The sequence below is a fragment of the Brassica napus genome, chromosome C7 (assembly GCF_020379485.1).
Source record: "Brassica napus cultivar Da-Ae chromosome C7, Da-Ae, whole genome shotgun sequence".
NCBI classification, from domain to species: Eukaryota; Viridiplantae; Streptophyta; class Magnoliopsida; order Brassicales; family Brassicaceae; genus Brassica; species Brassica napus.
The window spans coordinates 39788664-39806230 of record NC_063450.1 but is presented as its reverse complement, the minus strand read 5'-3'; the positions used below and the strand labels follow the sequence as shown (position 1 = coordinate 39806230).

At 37.5% G+C, this 17567-nt stretch overlaps 4 protein-coding genes, 4 non-coding genes and 1 pseudogene across 8 annotated transcripts; all 9 read right to left on the bottom strand.

Moving 5' to 3' along the window:
• Nucleotides 1-1665: 1665 nt before the first annotated feature.
• On the bottom strand, nucleotides 1666-3463 carry LOC125575646 (annotated as a pseudogene).
• A 1159-nt stretch (nucleotides 3464-4622) lies between these two features.
• Nucleotides 4623-4716, bottom strand: LOC125590991. Its single transcript, XR_007326983.1, has one exon. It is a non-coding gene; the product is annotated as a small nucleolar RNA snoR1 (small nucleolar RNA).
• A 227-nt stretch (nucleotides 4717-4943) lies between these two features.
• On the bottom strand, nucleotides 4944-5033 carry LOC125591012. The gene has a single exon (XR_007327001.1). It is a non-coding gene; the product is annotated as a small nucleolar RNA snoR8a (small nucleolar RNA).
• Nucleotides 5034-5178: 145 nt separating this feature from the next.
• Nucleotides 5179-5272, bottom strand: LOC125590990. Its single transcript, XR_007326982.1, has one exon. It is a non-coding gene; the product is annotated as a small nucleolar RNA snoR1 (small nucleolar RNA).
• Nucleotides 5273-6527: 1255 nt separating this feature from the next.
• LOC106414449 (PWWP domain-containing protein 6-like) lies at nucleotides 6528-8855 on the bottom strand. The gene is made up of 2 exons (XM_048762125.1): nucleotides 8413-8855; nucleotides 6528-8266 (listed from the first exon to the last, which is right to left on the bottom strand). The coding sequence occupies exon 2, from the start codon at nucleotides 8229-8231 to the stop codon at nucleotides 6663-6665; it is 1569 nt and encodes a 522-aa protein (XP_048618082.1). The 5' UTR covers nucleotides 8232-8266; nucleotides 8413-8855; the 3' UTR covers nucleotides 6528-6662.
• Nucleotides 8856-9082: 227 nt separating this feature from the next.
• Nucleotides 9083-9883, bottom strand: LOC125589759 (50S ribosomal protein L12-1, chloroplastic-like). The gene has a single exon (XM_048762126.1). The coding sequence runs from the start codon at nucleotides 9764-9766 to the stop codon at nucleotides 9188-9190; it is 579 nt and encodes a 192-aa protein (XP_048618083.1). The 5' UTR covers nucleotides 9767-9883; the 3' UTR covers nucleotides 9083-9187.
• A 47-nt stretch (nucleotides 9884-9930) lies between these two features.
• Nucleotides 9931-10002, bottom strand: TRNAP-UGG. The gene has a single exon. It is a non-coding gene; the product is annotated as a tRNA-Pro (tRNA).
• A 1041-nt stretch (nucleotides 10003-11043) lies between these two features.
• LOC125589760 (50S ribosomal protein L12-3, chloroplastic-like) lies at nucleotides 11044-11854 on the bottom strand. Its single transcript, XM_048762127.1, has one exon. The coding sequence runs from the start codon at nucleotides 11757-11759 to the stop codon at nucleotides 11184-11186; it is 576 nt and encodes a 191-aa protein (XP_048618084.1). The 5' UTR covers nucleotides 11760-11854; the 3' UTR covers nucleotides 11044-11183.
• A 2491-nt stretch (nucleotides 11855-14345) lies between these two features.
• On the bottom strand, nucleotides 14346-17448 carry LOC125589758 (monodehydroascorbate reductase 4, peroxisomal). The gene is made up of 7 exons (XM_048762124.1): nucleotides 17205-17448; nucleotides 16555-16606; nucleotides 16369-16449; nucleotides 16135-16253; nucleotides 15625-15844; nucleotides 15418-15536; nucleotides 14346-15288 (listed from the first exon to the last, which is right to left on the bottom strand). The coding sequence occupies exons 1-7, from the start codon at nucleotides 17322-17324 to the stop codon at nucleotides 14536-14538; spliced, it is 1464 nt and encodes a 487-aa protein (XP_048618081.1). The 5' UTR covers nucleotides 17325-17448; the 3' UTR covers nucleotides 14346-14535.
• Between the last annotated feature and the right edge of the window lie 119 nt (nucleotides 17449-17567).

Below are 17567 nucleotides of genomic sequence, written 5' to 3'. Positions count from 1 at the left end.
ACTGGAGGGATCCTGATGCCATGAGAGTCGCCCAGTCTTGCTCCGCCTCCCGTAACTCGGTAGATGAGCACGGCCACAGGGCGATGCAACATAGTACGGGCCAAAAGCCACACGCCCGCGTCCGTTTGGAAATGGTACGTAATTTAAATATTTAACTTTTTGATTTTTTATATATATATATATATATATATATAATAAAAACTTTCTTAACTATTTTTAGGCCAAGGAGTTGGGACGTTTACCGACTCTTATGGAACTTTTCGATCGGACCCACAAGAACAAGGCGGGCGCATTTGTAGATGAGAAGTCTGAGAAGATCTACAATGATGTGGCAGCTCGTATTGACGAGCGTGAGACCCAGCTGGCGCAGGAGTCCGCCGACGGATCACCCGTCGTCTTATCCACAATAGAAGTGGATAGAATTTACGAGGAGGTAAATTTTATATAAATTTTTTATTAATTCCATTTTACTTTAAAATTTAAATTTTAATATATATTTTATTGTTTTTTAAGGTCGCTCCCAAGAAAAAGGGACGTGTGTTGGGGATTGGTTCCGTCAACGATGTTCCGAGAGCGACTTCCTCTTATGGCCAGAGACGGGATGATGAAGTCTCTCAGCTGCGCGACGTGTTGGAGACGACACAACATCAGCTGTCGTCGACACAAAACGAGTTGGCCTCGACAAAATCGTCGTTCACAGCTCGTATGACTGGTCTCGAGAACTTCTTGGACGTCATAGCGGCCACAAATCCGGAATGGGAGGCCATGTTCAGGACCATGAGACAACAAAACCCCATTCCAGGCGAGACATCCGTGCAAGTCAACGAGGAAGATCTCTCGAGAAGGAGCGAGGAATTCTACGACGCGGCAATGCAGCATTAAATTTTTTTTTTTGTTATTGTATTTTAAAATTCAAAACTTATTTATATATTATACTAGGGCCGGCCCGCCCTACGGGCGGGAAGCTAGAGAAAAAAAAATATTTTATATGAATTTACATTAATTTATGAAGCATTTTTTTAAAAAAAAATTGTAGATTAAAAATGATAGTATAAACCAAAAAAGAAATATCTAAGTATCTTAAATTTAGGTTCAAGGAAGTACACTTAAAAAGGGAAAAGTTAACAAACTTGAGACTCATCCAATCCACCTTGAATTATTATTTTCTTGCGGTTTTTGCATTGTCATATTTTGGTCAAATTGGATTTCATAGAACCAAGTAGCCACTCGAGAACAATCTGATTTCATCTTAGTCAGAGTTCAAAAACTACACACTATAACGTGTAAATAGCTAAAATATGTCTGAATTATTTATTTTTAGCAAGAGAACATTAAGATAAGAAATCTTGAAACAGTTCAATTTAACTTGCATGCTTCTCAAGACCAACTAATGACCACTATTAGTCTACTAAAGAGTGTGAGTATGAGTATGAAAGTAGATACCTTTTAACCGTACACCACATGACCATTATAGAGCAAATACAAATCATGTCTCAAACTACTTACTTAAGTTAATCAAAATGATATACAGACAAAAACAGGCACTTTGACTTTAACCACACACCACATGAACACTCTATAGCAAACACAAATCATGTCTCAACCAAATGATATAAAAAGCCGCACACTTTGAGAACATGAATGGGTTCCACCATAAAAAGCTAATGAATTCAAAAACTCAACTCACTTTGAACAGAGCAATAATCATACATTTTAAAAAATTGTTTACTTCAACAAACGTCTCATGAAACCATTTAAAATGGTCTCACAAATGAAATGGTAAACAACGCAAAACACATTGAGCAGATGAACGGGTTCCATCAATAAAAGCTAATGACTTTCAAAAAGCTAAAAAGGATTCCTTAAACCACTATGTAATTAAGCAACAATCAAATATCAGATACTTTATTATCTACTTTTCTATAAACGTAAATAGCGATTTTGAAAACAAACCAGTTCCTGCAGCTGGAAGGGCCTGCCTATAGCTCTTGTCTTGCACATCTCCAGCAGAGAACACACCAACCACACTCGTCTTAGTGGTACCAGGCTTGGTCACCACATACCCATCCTCATCAAGCTCAAGCTGGCTATCCAAGAACTTCGTTGCCGGCTCATGACCAATCGCAAAGAACAACCCAGACATTTTCAAATCCGAAACATCACCAGTAACAACGTTCTTCACCTTCAAACAACCAAACACGCCTTTCTATGTTGCATGATCTTCGTCGCCTTGAACGTACCTCGCCTCCTCCATCACCGAGTCTCCGCTGCCGATAACCACCAGAGACTTGTTCCTAAAGATCGGAGTGGTGCCGTCGCATACAGCACATGCCGAGATCCCCCGTTCCAGAAACCATCAGCGCCTTCGCCAGATCCGGCGAAGCTCAGCCGTTTCGCAACAGCTCCGGTTGAGATGATGACGGAATTGGTGCTTCGGCGAGCACCGTTCTTGAATCGGTGAAGAGCTTGAACGGCCTCGAGGAGAAATCAACCTTGGTGACCTCTCCGTGAAGATCTCGGTGCCAAACCTCTCTGATGATTGCTTCCGGAACTTGTCGACGATGTCGATGCCAAGGATGCCTAAGGGGAAGTTGGCACTACAAAAAAAAGTCTACATTGATAGCACATTGTTACAATACGTTTTACTAAACAAAACTGCTATCGTAGATGATTTAAAAAATTTCGTATCATATAATAGCATTAGATAAATGCTATAAAAGAGTTTTAGTAAGCAGGAACTTAAAATTAGATATTCCGCTAAATACTTTGTGAAAATCTCATCACTAATCAATTTTCCTCTCTTTAATTCTCATTTTTCCCTCTCTTAAAAAGTAACCACTAAGGTGCAAGTGCGAGGATCCACTTTCTTTTAACTACAACCATTGATTAAAATAAATCTAATGGCCCAAAATGAACAAAGTGAAAAATGTGTTCTTCCTCTATCTCCTACCTTTCCTTTCGTATTCTCTATCTTTTTTTTTTCTTTTGAACAAAGGCTTAACTCTATCTCTTTTCTTATCTCATGTTCTTCATTCTTAAACAAAATTACCCCATAAACGAAATCTGTCACAGCCACCACCATCACCATAATCTCTGTCTCCTCGTTCTCTACCTCCGCTAACGAAGCTGTCTCAGCCACCATCACCATAACCTCCGCCGCTGCCACCATCTTCTTAATCTCCACCTCCTCGTTATCGTTCTCCGCTAATGAACTCTGTTTCAACCATCACCACGAAATATGTCTCAACCACTCTTTTATCTATTCTCTTATCAAAGCTTATTCTTGTCCAGATGCAGATTCATGAAGAAGATGGAGTTTTCTCCACCATCGATTCAAGATCTGATGCGAGTAATGAGAGATTGGCTGGAAGCGGAGACATGATGAAGCTACGGTGGAGGCGGTGAAGCCGAAGGAGTAGTAACCGAAGTCGGGCTTAGAGAGGAAGAAGACGACGAAATTCATGGTGGTGGTTAGCTGACCGCCGGGAGGCGAGGCTTGAGCTCCTGGCCCAATGCATCGATTCTTCAGGATTAGGCCCAGACACGCGATTACACAGTCCAAGCCCACACCAGAGTTAATGAAACGGTGAGTCTCATGTTCAGGACATGTGGCGCGATTGTATGAAGCGAGTTTCCAGGCTGGATCCGACGTGGCGCAACAGGAGGGACACAAACATTTTTTTATATATATAGATAATTTCATTTTAATTCGGCCAAAAAAAAATTTTCTATTCGATTTAATTTCAATTAAAATTTTATTAATAAATTAAATAAATATAATTTTTATTTATAAATTCAGTAAAGAAAACAAAGTAATTGCGTCGCTAATTCCCGATGTATTAACGAGGAAAATTAACGACGAAATGTCGAGGAAAACTTAACGAGGATTTTACGTGGATTTAGTTACGATTCTATTACGACGAATTGTTTTCGTGTTCCTTTCGTTGTTATTACGACAAATTTATTTAGAGGTTTTTGCGGGTATTTTACGACGAATCATTTACGAGTTTCTTACGAGGAACCACAACGACCGCGTTACGTGGAAACCCCACGTGGTCTTTACGACGAAAACTTAATTCTTCTTTACGAGGAAAATATAACCTCGCTAATTAACGAGGAAATGGCGACGAATCTTCTCTTACGACAATCATATAACGACGAAACGCCTTTCATCGCCATTTCCTCGTAAGTCTTCTTTTCCGAGGAAATAACGACGATTTTGGCCGTCGTTAAATTTGTGTTTTCTTGTAGTGAGAGGATGTTCAAAAACAAATTTCCATTCTTCTATCTCGGCCAGAGTATGGAGCACAGCAGTCGATTGACCACAGAAGGCCGAGTTAATAATATAAAATTAGGATTTGATAACTATTTTTCGTTTTACTAGTGCTGTTCAAAAGTTTGAACATTCATGTTTTAACATAAATAAAGAAGAATGGAACATTATCCAGATCCTTAAAGATTTATATTCCAATACTGAAATTTCAAACTGTGTTTAACAAACTAGATTAAGTTTAAATGACATACTAAATTGTTTTTTTAGGCTAAATGTCCTCAGCGACAACAAGTTTCTCGACTAAACTGTTACAGTGTTATGTTTCATGTTCCATAATGAATCCAATGAAGGCTCAGAGTATTGCGTAATGTGCTCAAGGAAGAGTTTATCAGACTTCTCATACAAGAGGTGTCAGAAATAATTAAGGAATCATCATCCTCGCCCAAGACAAAAACGATTCAACTAATACTTGAGTTTGAATATATAACACAAAACTAGGAAAAATAGTCCGTTTATTGAATAAAAAATTTCAAATCCTGCCTACTCAATCAAAGGTATCAACAGAAATTGTGGTTGGAAGAAAAAAATCTTGAAACAAAAATATCAAAGACAAACTAATCAAATCATACCTTTAAGTGAAAGAAATTGATTGGAAGAAAAAGGGGGGTGAAGATGCTCATATTCTATGGGTGTAATGTGAGTCTACAAAGCCTAGTGGCTATTCAGTACGAGGAATTACTTTTACAATCATCGCATCATCTTACCCCCTCAATTTTCTAGATCCAGTTTTTTTTTTAAAAATACTAAACCAAACTAGATGTGAAGATTATTCACAAAAAAAATCTCGAAAAAAAAAATAAAAACGATATATACCAAAAAATTAAGACACAAGAAAAAAAACTGGAGGCTCAGAGTATTTGCATAATGTGCTCAAGGAAGAGTTTATCAAGCTCTTCTCATACAAGAGGTGTCAGAAATTAAGCAGAAATCATCCTTGCCATCACCATTACTTTCAAAAATCAACAATCAAAGAAAACCAAAATAAAAACTCATGAACAAGAGGAAAAAAAAAACAAGCGGCGGAGAAAGACCGCCTACGTATTAGGGTTTTGGTTTCAGTCGATGATGTGAAGATGTTAAATCATGGTACATTATTTATAGATACCAATGGGCTTATATTCAATATTAGCAGTACTCCCTCAGCCGCCTCCTTTACCGGGTAATGATGGACGCTACTATTTGGTAGGTCAAGTTTTATATTCAAATTATCACAAGATTCAGACTGAAGGCCCATTGGGCCAAAGTAAAAATTAAAAAATGTATGCTTAATTTGGTCTAGTAATTAATCTGATCAACCACTTAAAAATACTACATAAACTCTCGTTACAAATTAATTTGTCATTTTACAAAAATTTATCCAAAATAACATCATTTTTATAAATTAACGGATGATTAACATCTTTGATTGTCAATATATATATAAAGACGATTTTAAAAGTTTATGTAGTATTTTCAAATTTTAAATTTTACAGTATTTATCGAAAACAACGTTTTTTTTCTTCCTCTGATCTAAAAGCAAAAAAATAAAAATTCTAAATTTTTTACAATATAGTTCAATTTTTAGTAATACTATAAAGTAAATATTTAAATTAATAATAACTGGTCTAAATTTATAAAATAATGATTTGTAAAGTTAAATTAAAAGCATAAAATGATTATATTTTTTTTATAAAACTGAAACAATAAAAATTTGATAATATTTATTTGATTATACTAAAACTTAAATATCAGTTAGTGTTTACAAATTTATACAAGAAAGTTACTTTGGTCTAGTAATTAATCTGATATTACTTGTCTACCAGTATGAGAGTTTGAACCTTCCAAAAAATTAATTTTTAATTTTACATAATTTATCCAAAATGAAGTCATTTCATAAATTAACGAATGACTAATATCTTTGACGTCAATATATATAAACACGATTTTGAAAGTTTATGTAGTATTTTTAAATTTTACATTTTACATTTTACAGATTTTTTATCAAAAACGACGTCGTTTGATAGATTAATGGTTGAATAACACCTTTGGATAATTTATGTAGTATTTTTTGAATTTTTTGTTTAGTTCAGTATGAAATATGCACTACTATAAAGTTCGGAAAGGAAAATGCACAGCACATAAAATTTATGTAGTATGTTGGAGTTTTTACGTAGTTCGGTATGGAATACGCACCACTTCAAACTTCTGGAAAAAATAGACACGACGGGTAAAGTTAAGGTTGAAATATGCACTTTTCACTACAACAAAAGGTTTGAATGTTCATCTGAATGAATTAAGCTCAATGCTCCTCCTAAAATCTAGCGTCTTCAACTAATAAACATCCTACAAGTTAAGATGAACAAACAGTCATCTTCCTTACCTTGTCTAGCAAGTTTCTTGATTCCTCTTCAAGTTTCATCTTCAACTCTACCGTAACCTCTCCTCCCTCTGATTCGTCCAACAATGCTCTCATCTTTTCAAGCTTCTTTTTCAACCACTCCAAATCCGTCACTCCCTTCTTTTCATTTGTGTTTTCAGGTGTTTCTCTCTTGTTCACCTTCACTTGAAGCTGCTTATCTTCATCAGAACCGTTTCTTTTGTAATTGGCTCCAGTAACATATGTAAAGCTTCGGTAAATGGACGCAAACTCTCTTATCATGTCATACGAGCTTTTACACTCTTGTGAATGTTGTGTGCTGAGGGAAGCTGCACGGATAAGATCCAGTATTTCCTCTGTTGTAGCTCCCAAGCTAACAAAACTGATCATTCGCTCTGCTGATTCGGATTCTAGTTTGCTCTTTCTCCTGCTCCAACTAAAATCTGTCAAGTATTCTGGAGAAAGATACTTGCTTTTCTTCCTCTCTCTCTTACCTCTTTGCACTATAGTCTCCCCACTCCCAGTGTTTCTTTCACCACTTGAAGAAACATCATCAACCTTTACCCTCTTGCAGAGTGAAGCCAGTGGAGTTGATAAATCAACTACTATATCAATACCTGACTCCTCTTTCTTCTCACTCTCTTCTAAATGATTTGAGCACTTAGAAACTTCATCACCATGTTTCCTCTTTTTATTACTAGTAAGGCCAGAGCACTTTCTTAATGATCTATGGCAAGAAGAGTTGTTGAACTTCAACGCATACTCATCCTCTTTGTCTTCGAGTCCTATGATATATGGATTCTCATCATCGTATTTCGCTAAACCAAACCTTCCTTTAGACCACCGATAAAACGCGGATATTTTCCTCTTCAAAACCTCAATCTCTAACACATCACTAAAACTAGCTTCCTTGGCAAGGCTCTTAACATCTTCAAGAACTATCCCAGGTTTTTCAAGAAGCAAAGACTTTACAATTTCTCTTCTACCGTCAGGTACAAGAACTCCTTTCTTTACTCCACCATTCACAGCTACAGGACAAACCATAGCATCATCACAAACCAAGAGGTTCTCAACATGTTGACCAATCTCCCTCACAGCTTCTCTCACAGCACTGAGAAAGCTGCTGGAATCGCTAGTCTTGGAAAAGTCTCTGAAATTCTCAAGAAATGGTTTGAGCTGCAATGGAGTGCACCAAGCAAACGTCCCTTTCCAACAAAACGCCACAAGTAATGTACCTTTCTGCATTTGCTTCAAAGCTAAGTCTGAAGCATCTGAAGAATCATAAATCTTCCCAGGCCACCATTGGTGACGGTTGACTCCTTGTACCCACACAAAGTCTCCTACATGGAACCCATCTCTGGAATGATCTTGCTTCGTATTGAGTAACGAAGAAGCTTCACTCATCACATAATCTTCAACTGGTCCAGAGTCGTTAACACTCTCCATGTTAACATCGTTTGACTTCGGTTCATCCTCAGAGGAACCTGAAGATTCTTCTCTGTTTTCAAAAACCCTAGAACCGGTCGTTAGGAAATTTCCCATCGGACGTGAAGATTCTTCTCGTTCGTACACACAATCTAAACTACACCAAAAAGTAAAAACAAAACATTCAGGAAAAAGAACGACAACGATCAGAAGAAACCAACGAACAAAAGGTTGCTTCTTTCACGAGAAAGTAAGCAGATTTTAACACATTGGGAAGAACTAGAACATCAAATATTACCTGAAGAAACGAGAAGAGAGAAAAGAATTGCAAATCTCTGGAGAGAACAGTTTCTTCTTCGTTTCCTGCGGCGGAAAGTTTTTGTTTCTTTCCCTCGACTTAAAGAAGGAAAGAAAAAAAGGGTTGGTGTGTTCAAAAATAAAAAGAAAAAGGAAAAAGGGTTTGTGATTGGTGCTTTCGCTTTTGTTAAACTATTTATTAGAAAGTTCGTTTCGTGTTATCACGTCGTCCGTTATTTATTTATTTATTTTCTCGACATCGTGGCATTACGTACGTTCTTAACCAAAAAAGACTCTTGTTTTCTGACGGCAAGCTATGTGTCAACCCTCTCTTTCTTTTCTCCCGACCGGCTTTGCGATTAGATTCAGACAAAGTATATTAGATTTGTACAAACGCAACCGTTATGTATTTTATGAGCAATCTAATCCCAACCGTCAAGCTATGCATCAACCCTTCTTTCTTTTATTTTTTTTGGCGGTTAGATTTAGACAAGAGTATGAGTTTACAAAACTAGTATAAGATTTGGTGTAGAAGTGTATAAGATTCACACAAACGCAACCATTATGTTAGGTAAGAAATACTGTTTTGTTTTCTTCTAAGCTAGGGCCTAGGCATTTCAACGAACATGTTTTGTGCATAGAACGAAACCAAGCTTCCAAGGCAAAATCAGTAATAGGGAAAGCAAATTGATTAAGATTACAACATTTTCTCCAATCTGAATTAACAACACGAAAAATATCCATGAAATTACGAAAAAGAAGACATTTTTATAAACTTAAGCAATGGAGACCTTAGCGCCAGCTTCTTCAAGCTGCTTCTTGGCTTCTTCAGCTTCGTCCTTAGTCGCACCTTCCTTGAACTTCTTCGGCAATCCTTCGATGAGCTCCTTCGCTTCCTTCAACGCCAAGCTAGTCAACGCCCTCACCGCTTTAATCACCGCAATACGCGAGCTGCTGGGTACTTCGTTGATCACCACATCGAACTCTGTCTGCTCCTCCACCGCAGCCGCCGCACCGCCACCGTCTCCCGGAGCAGCTACAGCCGCTGCGGCGGGAGCTAAGGAGAGGGGAGAGACGCCGAACTTGTCCTGGAGGTAGTCGACGAGGATGCGTGCTTCTTCGAGAGTGAGGGATGAGATTTCGGATCCGATCTTCTCGATTTTCTCCGGAGCTTCGACGGCGGCGATGGGACGGGGGTGGGTTGCACGGTGGGTGAGCGTGGGAGAAGAAGCACCGAAGCGTAAGGGAAATTCGATGGAGGTGGATCGAGAAGGGAAGTGATGAACTGAAGCGAGAGTGGGAGAAGAAGAAGAGGAGCGGTTTGAGCTCGTGATGGAGAGGGTCGTCGCTGCCATTCTCACTCTCTTCCTTTCTTCCGGGAACTTGTTCTGTTTGTGTCTCTATGAGATGAAGAAAGGTGAGGATAGCAAAACAAAGGATAAGGAGGGGTAGTTTGGGCAGTAAAATAGACGCGCACGTCTGCTATCATGCGCCAATGAACATATATGAAGGTAAAAAGGGGGCGTTCCGAGAATCGAACTCGGGACCTCTCGCACCCAAAGCGAGAATCATACCACTAGACCAAACGCCCTTATTGATTTGTTTGCTTCTTAGATGATCAACACAAATATTCACAGTGTTTGTAGTGAAACATACCTTTATTTCAAAAGAAGCATAAGGAAGGCAATCACTTGGTAACCTCATATACAATGTTGTTTGTGTGTTTGGTTTGTAGGATTGGTAGTTGCTGTAGGTGCTGTCCACGGCCCTATTTATTTCTAAAGCACCGAATTCAGAGCAATCAAGCTTTAATTTTTTTTTGAAACCACAGCTCTTGAAATAACCTACAGCTGTACAAGTGCTCTGCAGAGCCAAATATTCAAAGCAATTTTTTAGTGCCTTCCATAAAATTCTACAGCAATAAAATTTAAAGTCACGGCAAAAAGTTTACAGATTTTTTTCTAAAGCAAAAATTTTAAAGCTACAGTCATTACCAATCAGACCTTTCAGAAGAAGCATAAGGAAGGCAATCACTTGGTAACCTCTTGTACAATGTTGTTTGTGTGTTTGGTTTGGCATCGGTCTTCTAGAGCTTTGTAAGTGAGATTTCTTCAAACTTTGGAGTTATGCATTGCTAATTTTAGCTACTTGAGCATATTACACGTTCCAGCTTTTCGAAACAATCTTTATACTTCTCCAGGCATTAAAGATTATCATTGGGTAAACGTATCTTGATTGACTGATTCGATTTGCGTTATTTACGTTGTATGTGCTAGCGGTAGTGACAAGTTACATAGACTTTCCTTTGTGATGGTTTTTGCTCGTTCATAAGTTTATTTCGTTGTTGTAGTAGTTTTGATTGAGAAAGTCACTACTACTGTATCAATCCTGTTTTATCTTATGACCACATTCTCTTCTTGTACATATATTTTATCACTAAGTGATGATATACCGTTGATTTATTTTTTAATGGTGTTTACATATTGCAGTACAACTACAATGTGATAGGCCGAACCTGTTTTCTCTATATACATATGTCACCCAGTTTCGCGTGTGAGTGAGCAACTCATTTCGACAAATATGTTATATGTAGACTGCAGGTAAACGACACAGGCGCCAATGGATGAATCAGTTATAAGAAACGCAAATTGATTCACATTAATATATATTTATCAGAGCTGAATCAATAATCTCAGACACAAACTACATTCTAAAACAACACAACAAGGAACAAATCATACACAACTTCAAGAAACAAAAAAACAAAACACTTTAAGCAATGGAAACCTTAGCGCCAGCTTCTTCAAGCTGCTTCTTAGCTTCTTCAGCTTCATCCTTCGTCACACCTTCTTTAAACCTCTTCGGCAACCCTTCGATAAGCTCCTTCGCTTCCTTCAACGCCAAGCTAGTCAAAGCCCTAACCGCTTTGATCACCGCGATACGCGCATTGCTCGGGACTTCGTTGATGACCACATCGAACTCCGTCTGCTCCTCCACCGCAGCCGCCGCACCGCCACCGTCTCCCGGAGCAGCCACAGCCGCTGCAGCGGGAGCTAAGGAGAGCGGCGAGACGCCGAACTTGTCCTGGAGGTAGTCGACGAGGATGCGTGCTTCTTCGAGAGTGAGGGACGAGATTTCGGATCCGATCTTCTCGATTTTCTCCGGGGCCTCGACGGCGGATATGGGACGGAGGTGGGTTGCACGGTGGGTTAGTGTCGGAGAAGATGAACCGAGGCGAAAGGGAAATGCGGTTGTGTTTGGTCGGGAAGGGAAGACATGGGGAGAAGCGGGAGTGAGGTGAGAGGAGGAGCGGATTGTGGTTGCGATGGAAAGAGTCGTCGCTGCCATTTTTTTTCACTCTCCGGCTTCTTCGGATTTGTGTTGTGACTCTCCTCTGTATGTGTTAATTCAACACGAGCGATGAAGAATAGGATAGGATAGATAAACGAAGGATAAGGGGTAATTTGGACAATTAAAAGTGCGTACTGCTGCTATCATGCACCTGTACACGTAGATGAAGTTGTATCACTGGTTTTACGACGAGAATACCCTTATCAGGGGTACATGTCTGGTGCAGATTAGATTTTCTTGTGTAGTTTACTAGCTAGACCCGTTCTGGTTTTGTAGTGTGTGTTTATTTTGTAAATCCGTCTAAGATCTATTTTGGATCCTAACTCATTTTAGATTCAATCAACAATATTTGGCTTCAGAACTTTTACATGTAAAAGCAAAAATGAAATTAAGTATTTTAGTCATGCATTTAAATGCAAATACTAATTTAAATATTCAGTTATTTTGATTTTTTTCAGATTTTTGATTATACCCTTGAGTCTAGATCATGTCTAGATAATATTCATAACTTAAAAGACTATTTTACATAATATACTAGGATCGGCCCGCCCTACGGACCGGAAATTAATAATAAAAACTATTTATATAAATTTATATTAATTTTATGAAGCATTTAAAAACCATGGTGGATTGAAAACTATATTATAAAAAACAATAATGAATAGAATTCTGAGATCACAATGTTAGGACATCATTAGTGGTAAAATAGCAAGTAGAGTACCTCACTAATAATTTTATTATTATTTTTGTACATAATTTAGTTATTAATAATTTTAAAAATTAAAATAAAAAAACATGTAAAATGATACCACATGTATTCACGATTCTTTAGAAATGTATGAAAGCTCTTCCCACATGTACCACTCTTGCTCTTTTTTTTTATTCTTTCTCTTTCTTCTTTTTCAGCTTTTAATATTTTTAAATTTGTTAGAGTGATGAATTTCAACCGGTGCGAGTGCCCTTATTTTTAATAAACATTTTTGGTTTGAAATTAAAATGACAATATCCTTCATTATTCTATTTTTTCAGAGAATACAAAATTAGCAAAAAACAATTCAGAATAATATGATAATATATATATATATCTTCTTATTATTCTTAGTTCAATTTGACATAATAAAATAAAATATTAACTTTAAATAGATAATATGTGAAATTTCATGTTTACCACATTCATGGTACCATTATTGATCTTTACCATCACTAAAGGGGCATTTTTAAAAATATATTTTCAATAAGTGGCAAAAGACTCTTATATCTTTTTTCTTGATATATATATAACAAATAATTATTTAAATAAAAAATATTTTTTATGTTTTCGAATTATACTTTTTTAAATTCAAACTTTTTTATAATTATTTTTTTTTGGAATTTTTTTGGTTTATTTTATTTTATTTTTTTATTCTACAGATATAAGATATGTTCGGTTATTTATAAAATTTGATTCAATTCTCGTTCAGATATTTTGTTTTTTTGGTTCAGTTTGGACAACAAAGTGGGGAACCAGCTAATATCAAAAACAAAATCGGGTCTCTTTCGGTTACGGGCGTTTCAGATTATTTTGGTTAATTTGAGTAAATTTTATTGATAAATTATTTTTTGCCAGGAAAAAAACGGCTGATTTAAGTTTTTTGGATAAATTATCAGGTATTTTATATGATTTTAAATAATTTAGGGAAATGGTATTCATATAATTCATTTTGGATAGTTCAGTTTATAAATAATAAGTTTATGATATTTGTTACTGTAAAACTAAGTTTATTTAATATTTTAGATTTGTAAATTATATTTCAAATTGAGATACTTATTGATTTTGGTTCGGTTCTCGTTTGTTTTTGATATTTTAGTTTCAGAAAAATATAGAATACATGATATATAAAAATATACCTGATTTATGAAATTTGATTTAGTTTCGATTTTGTTTTTTATTTGGTAAGGTTCGATTCTTCAGCTACGGGTAAACACATGGCTAATTTCATGTGTGCAGAGCTTTGTAGTACTGGTTAACGACACATCGATTTTAATGTTTGATCTCAAACCTCTCGTCATTCTATTTATTTATAAATTAAAATTGGGATACAATTATTGACCATATATTAACTTAGAATGAATCAAATCTATTTTTCATTTGCTAGTTGACTATAGTAAGAATAATATTATTGTATAGACCCAAATCAAAGTTTAGAGTCATTAATAATAGAGCCTAAAGAGACCGACAAATAATTTAAGTGGTAAAGTAGTTTACGATGACGTAGATTTTTTTTGTTATCTATCTATATATAAATGATTACGGCTGCTGGTTCAGAGGTGGATTTTGTGGGTTACCAGACTTGAACAATTAGAGTTGTATAAAGCCCAAAATTTATAAGTCTAAAGCTCAAATAATGTTGTGACGGACACGTCGCGTCTGCAGCGAACGACTTTCCATGTGGCAAAGCATGAGAGATACCAAAATATTTATATATATATAGATTCATGTTTTTATAGAGCGGATCAAATATGAATTCAAGTTTTTTGGTTCGGACTGATACAGATACTTTGACCTCAAGGTTCGTTGTGGAACATTTTCTTTATGTCAACAAGTTTGAAGTGGAAACATTCTTTTAATTCAAAAGAAGCATATAATAATCGTATACCAATGTAATCACATTGAGTAGTTTCGATTTCTCTCCCCTTTCCCCTATTATATATTCCCACCAATGCTACAAACAACACAGCAAATCCCATTTCCAATGAATCCAAATCCTCTGCAAAGAGGCTTTGAAAGAGGTTTTCACCACCTACGGCGTCTCCTCCCGTACCAAAACGCAAACACAGCTACAGATGCAGCAACAAGGACTCCAGTCGCCGCGTGCCATACATGCAGAGGCTTCTCCACCATCACCACTCTTGAAGCCTGCCTCACCAGCGCAGAGCTCGGAACCTCCTTGACTTCTGGAACTATATGCTGACTCACCACTGTCTCAGCAAACCCGAGTCCTACTCTTCCCAGTTCTTCCAGATCAGTCACCGCCGGTTTCAACTGTGTCGCCTTTGAGATGGTATCGTATTCTTCTTTAGTCCCTCCTTCAAGAAACGACCCAACAAGGTGACCCTTTTTAATCCAATACGCTCCAAAGGTTTTACCCTCTTCGAACTCCCCAAAGTGCACAACTTCACCAACAGGGTCTCCGTAGAACTGCCACGAGAAGGCAAAGACCCTTGAGTAGAAAAACGGCAGGTAGTCGAACTCTCCAGTCTTTTCTGGCTCCATGATGGCTGAAACTGCGTGCCGTGCGGATTTCCTAGCCGAGTCAACATGCTCAAGCCTTCTCATTTCGCCGAATAGTTTCACCGGGAACGTAGCTACGTCGCCTATGGCGTACACCGAGCTGTCACTTGACTGCATTTTGCTGTTCACTTTTATCCCTCCTTTCTCTATCGTTAGCTGTCCTTCAAACAAGCTTGTGTTTGGTCGTATTCCGATTCCAACCACCACCAAATCTGCTGGTAAATGGTTCCCGTTTTTGAGATTAACCGCCGTTACCTGCAAATCGAACAATGCTCAAGATTATTTTCATACTTTGATCAGAAGGCTCCTCTATTCCATAGTTTATTTTCGACTTTTAATTCTATACATAGATGCAAAGTACCAAACATCTTTTAATTATATAACCTTTTTGTCTGAGTCAAACTCAAATGATGTCAAAACCGTTCCTTTGATGAACTCCACTCCTTTAGCCCTGTAGTAATCTTCATACAAACTTGCTATCTTGGGGGTAAAGAGACGCGCCACTGTCATAAGAAACTGAAAAAGGTCAAGCCAACCACACAGACCCAAGCTTTCTCTTCTACAAATTAACTAAAAATGAAGAACACTTACTGCAGTGAGCCTCTGGAAAAACCATGGTGACATTGATTTTGTTGATAACTAAAGATGCAGCACACTCCATGCCGATATAGCCACCACCGATAACAACAGCATTCCCATTGGCGCTTGATTGGATCGCTGTGGCAAGCCTATTTGCGTCACTCAGATCTCTCAAGTAACAAACGTTTTCAGCATCTGAGCCTTCCACCCCAAATTCTTCGAGCTTCAACGCCTGCTTGCACAAGACACATGTGACAAGAGTAAGGTAACGAATTTAACAGACTATAAACTAGTGTTCACAGCATCTAACAGACGTTCAGAATTACATAACCATTGACTTCGAACACTTCAATACTTAACAGATAATCTGATAATAACTAATAACAGACTGTAACATCTCAAGGACGAAATCTTGATGGTGAGAACCAGTAGTTTATCATACACGTTAATGGCATTTTCTCACCCGCATACACTCTCTACTTTGGAAAAACGAAACCAGGTATATCATAGTGCAATTCATACCCTGGCACCTGTTGCAATGATCAAGAATTTGTAACTTATAGTCTCCCCAGTGCTCGATAAAAGAGTCTTCCTCCTCACATCAACGGACTTGACACGAGTTCCTAGGACTAATTCAATTCCTGAGACAAGCATTTCACTAAATTTTCAGAACTTATTATCATAAGTCATAGCCAAAGTAGGCAAGTAAAATAGTCTTTTTTTCTTTCTGAAAATCAAAATCGCAAGTTTAGTTACCATGTTCCTTGTACCACTTCGGGGTGAGCTTCTCATCATTAGCCCCAACACAAGTGTGGAAAGAGGGAAGCCGTGCAGGATCTGCAGGTAAGATCGTGGATTAACGCGAGAACTATATAACTCAAACTCTTTATGTCCTCCTAACTCCAAAAGCAGAAAAACGCAAAGCTACCAGGTTTCACTTACCTTCCGGCAGTAGAAAACCTTTGCTCAACGCTGGCCTCTCATATGGTGCAACCTAGAGAGAGAGAAAGCAAACACCGAAGCTAATTATTCACAAAGCGAAACAAACAAAGGATCTCTCTTTTCCCTCTTAATTTAATACTGATCCACAACTAAAGCTTACAAAAAGTACAATTGAAAAAACATGAACCAAAGTGACTGTTTGACAATATCCAAAGATGGATAAACAATATCTAAGTGAGATGCTAAGAATGCATGGATGAGACAGGGCAACACTAGATATTAAGCAAGCTCTTGAACTACTCTGTAACTTCGCCAAACACCTCAATAAGATACAAACTTCCACCGCATCTCAGATTCATTTCAGCATAAGGATTCCAAGAATGAGTTGAGAGCAAAAAACCCAAATCTTTAGATAAATCCACACGAAGTTCGTAAAGTTAGTAACTTAGTAAAAAAGTGAGAGAGGCAAGCCAAACCAATCTCTTTCTAATAATCATCAAACCACCAAAATCTAAAACCTCTCAATCCAAACTACAGAGTCACTCAGTAATCATTAGGGCGTAGGTTATCATCTCCTCATAGCTATCAAACACTAAAATTTCGAAATCAATTCGAAGAAAGAAAGTGATTTTAGGTCGTAGTGGTGTTACCGGTTCTTCGGAGATGATGCAGAGTTCGCCTTCGGAGACACCTCTCCTCGTGAATTCCAGAGCTGCGTAGCCAGCAGCTACACCTCCTCCCAGAATCACATACACGAACGCTCTTCCCATTCTCTGCTTATCCTTTTTTCACTTCCTCGACAAAAAAAAAATCCTAATTATAGTTTTTAAAAATTTTCTGTTATTTATTTTCCACCAGTGAATATGATATTCGAGGATTGTGTTTGTTTAATGACAGTTATACCCCCTCTTTGACTTCCTTATAAAGAAACGGTTGGATGATAAGTTACGAAAAGGATAACATTAGATCTAGACCATTCATTTCTCTGGAGAAACTGTTGTCGTGGGACCCAC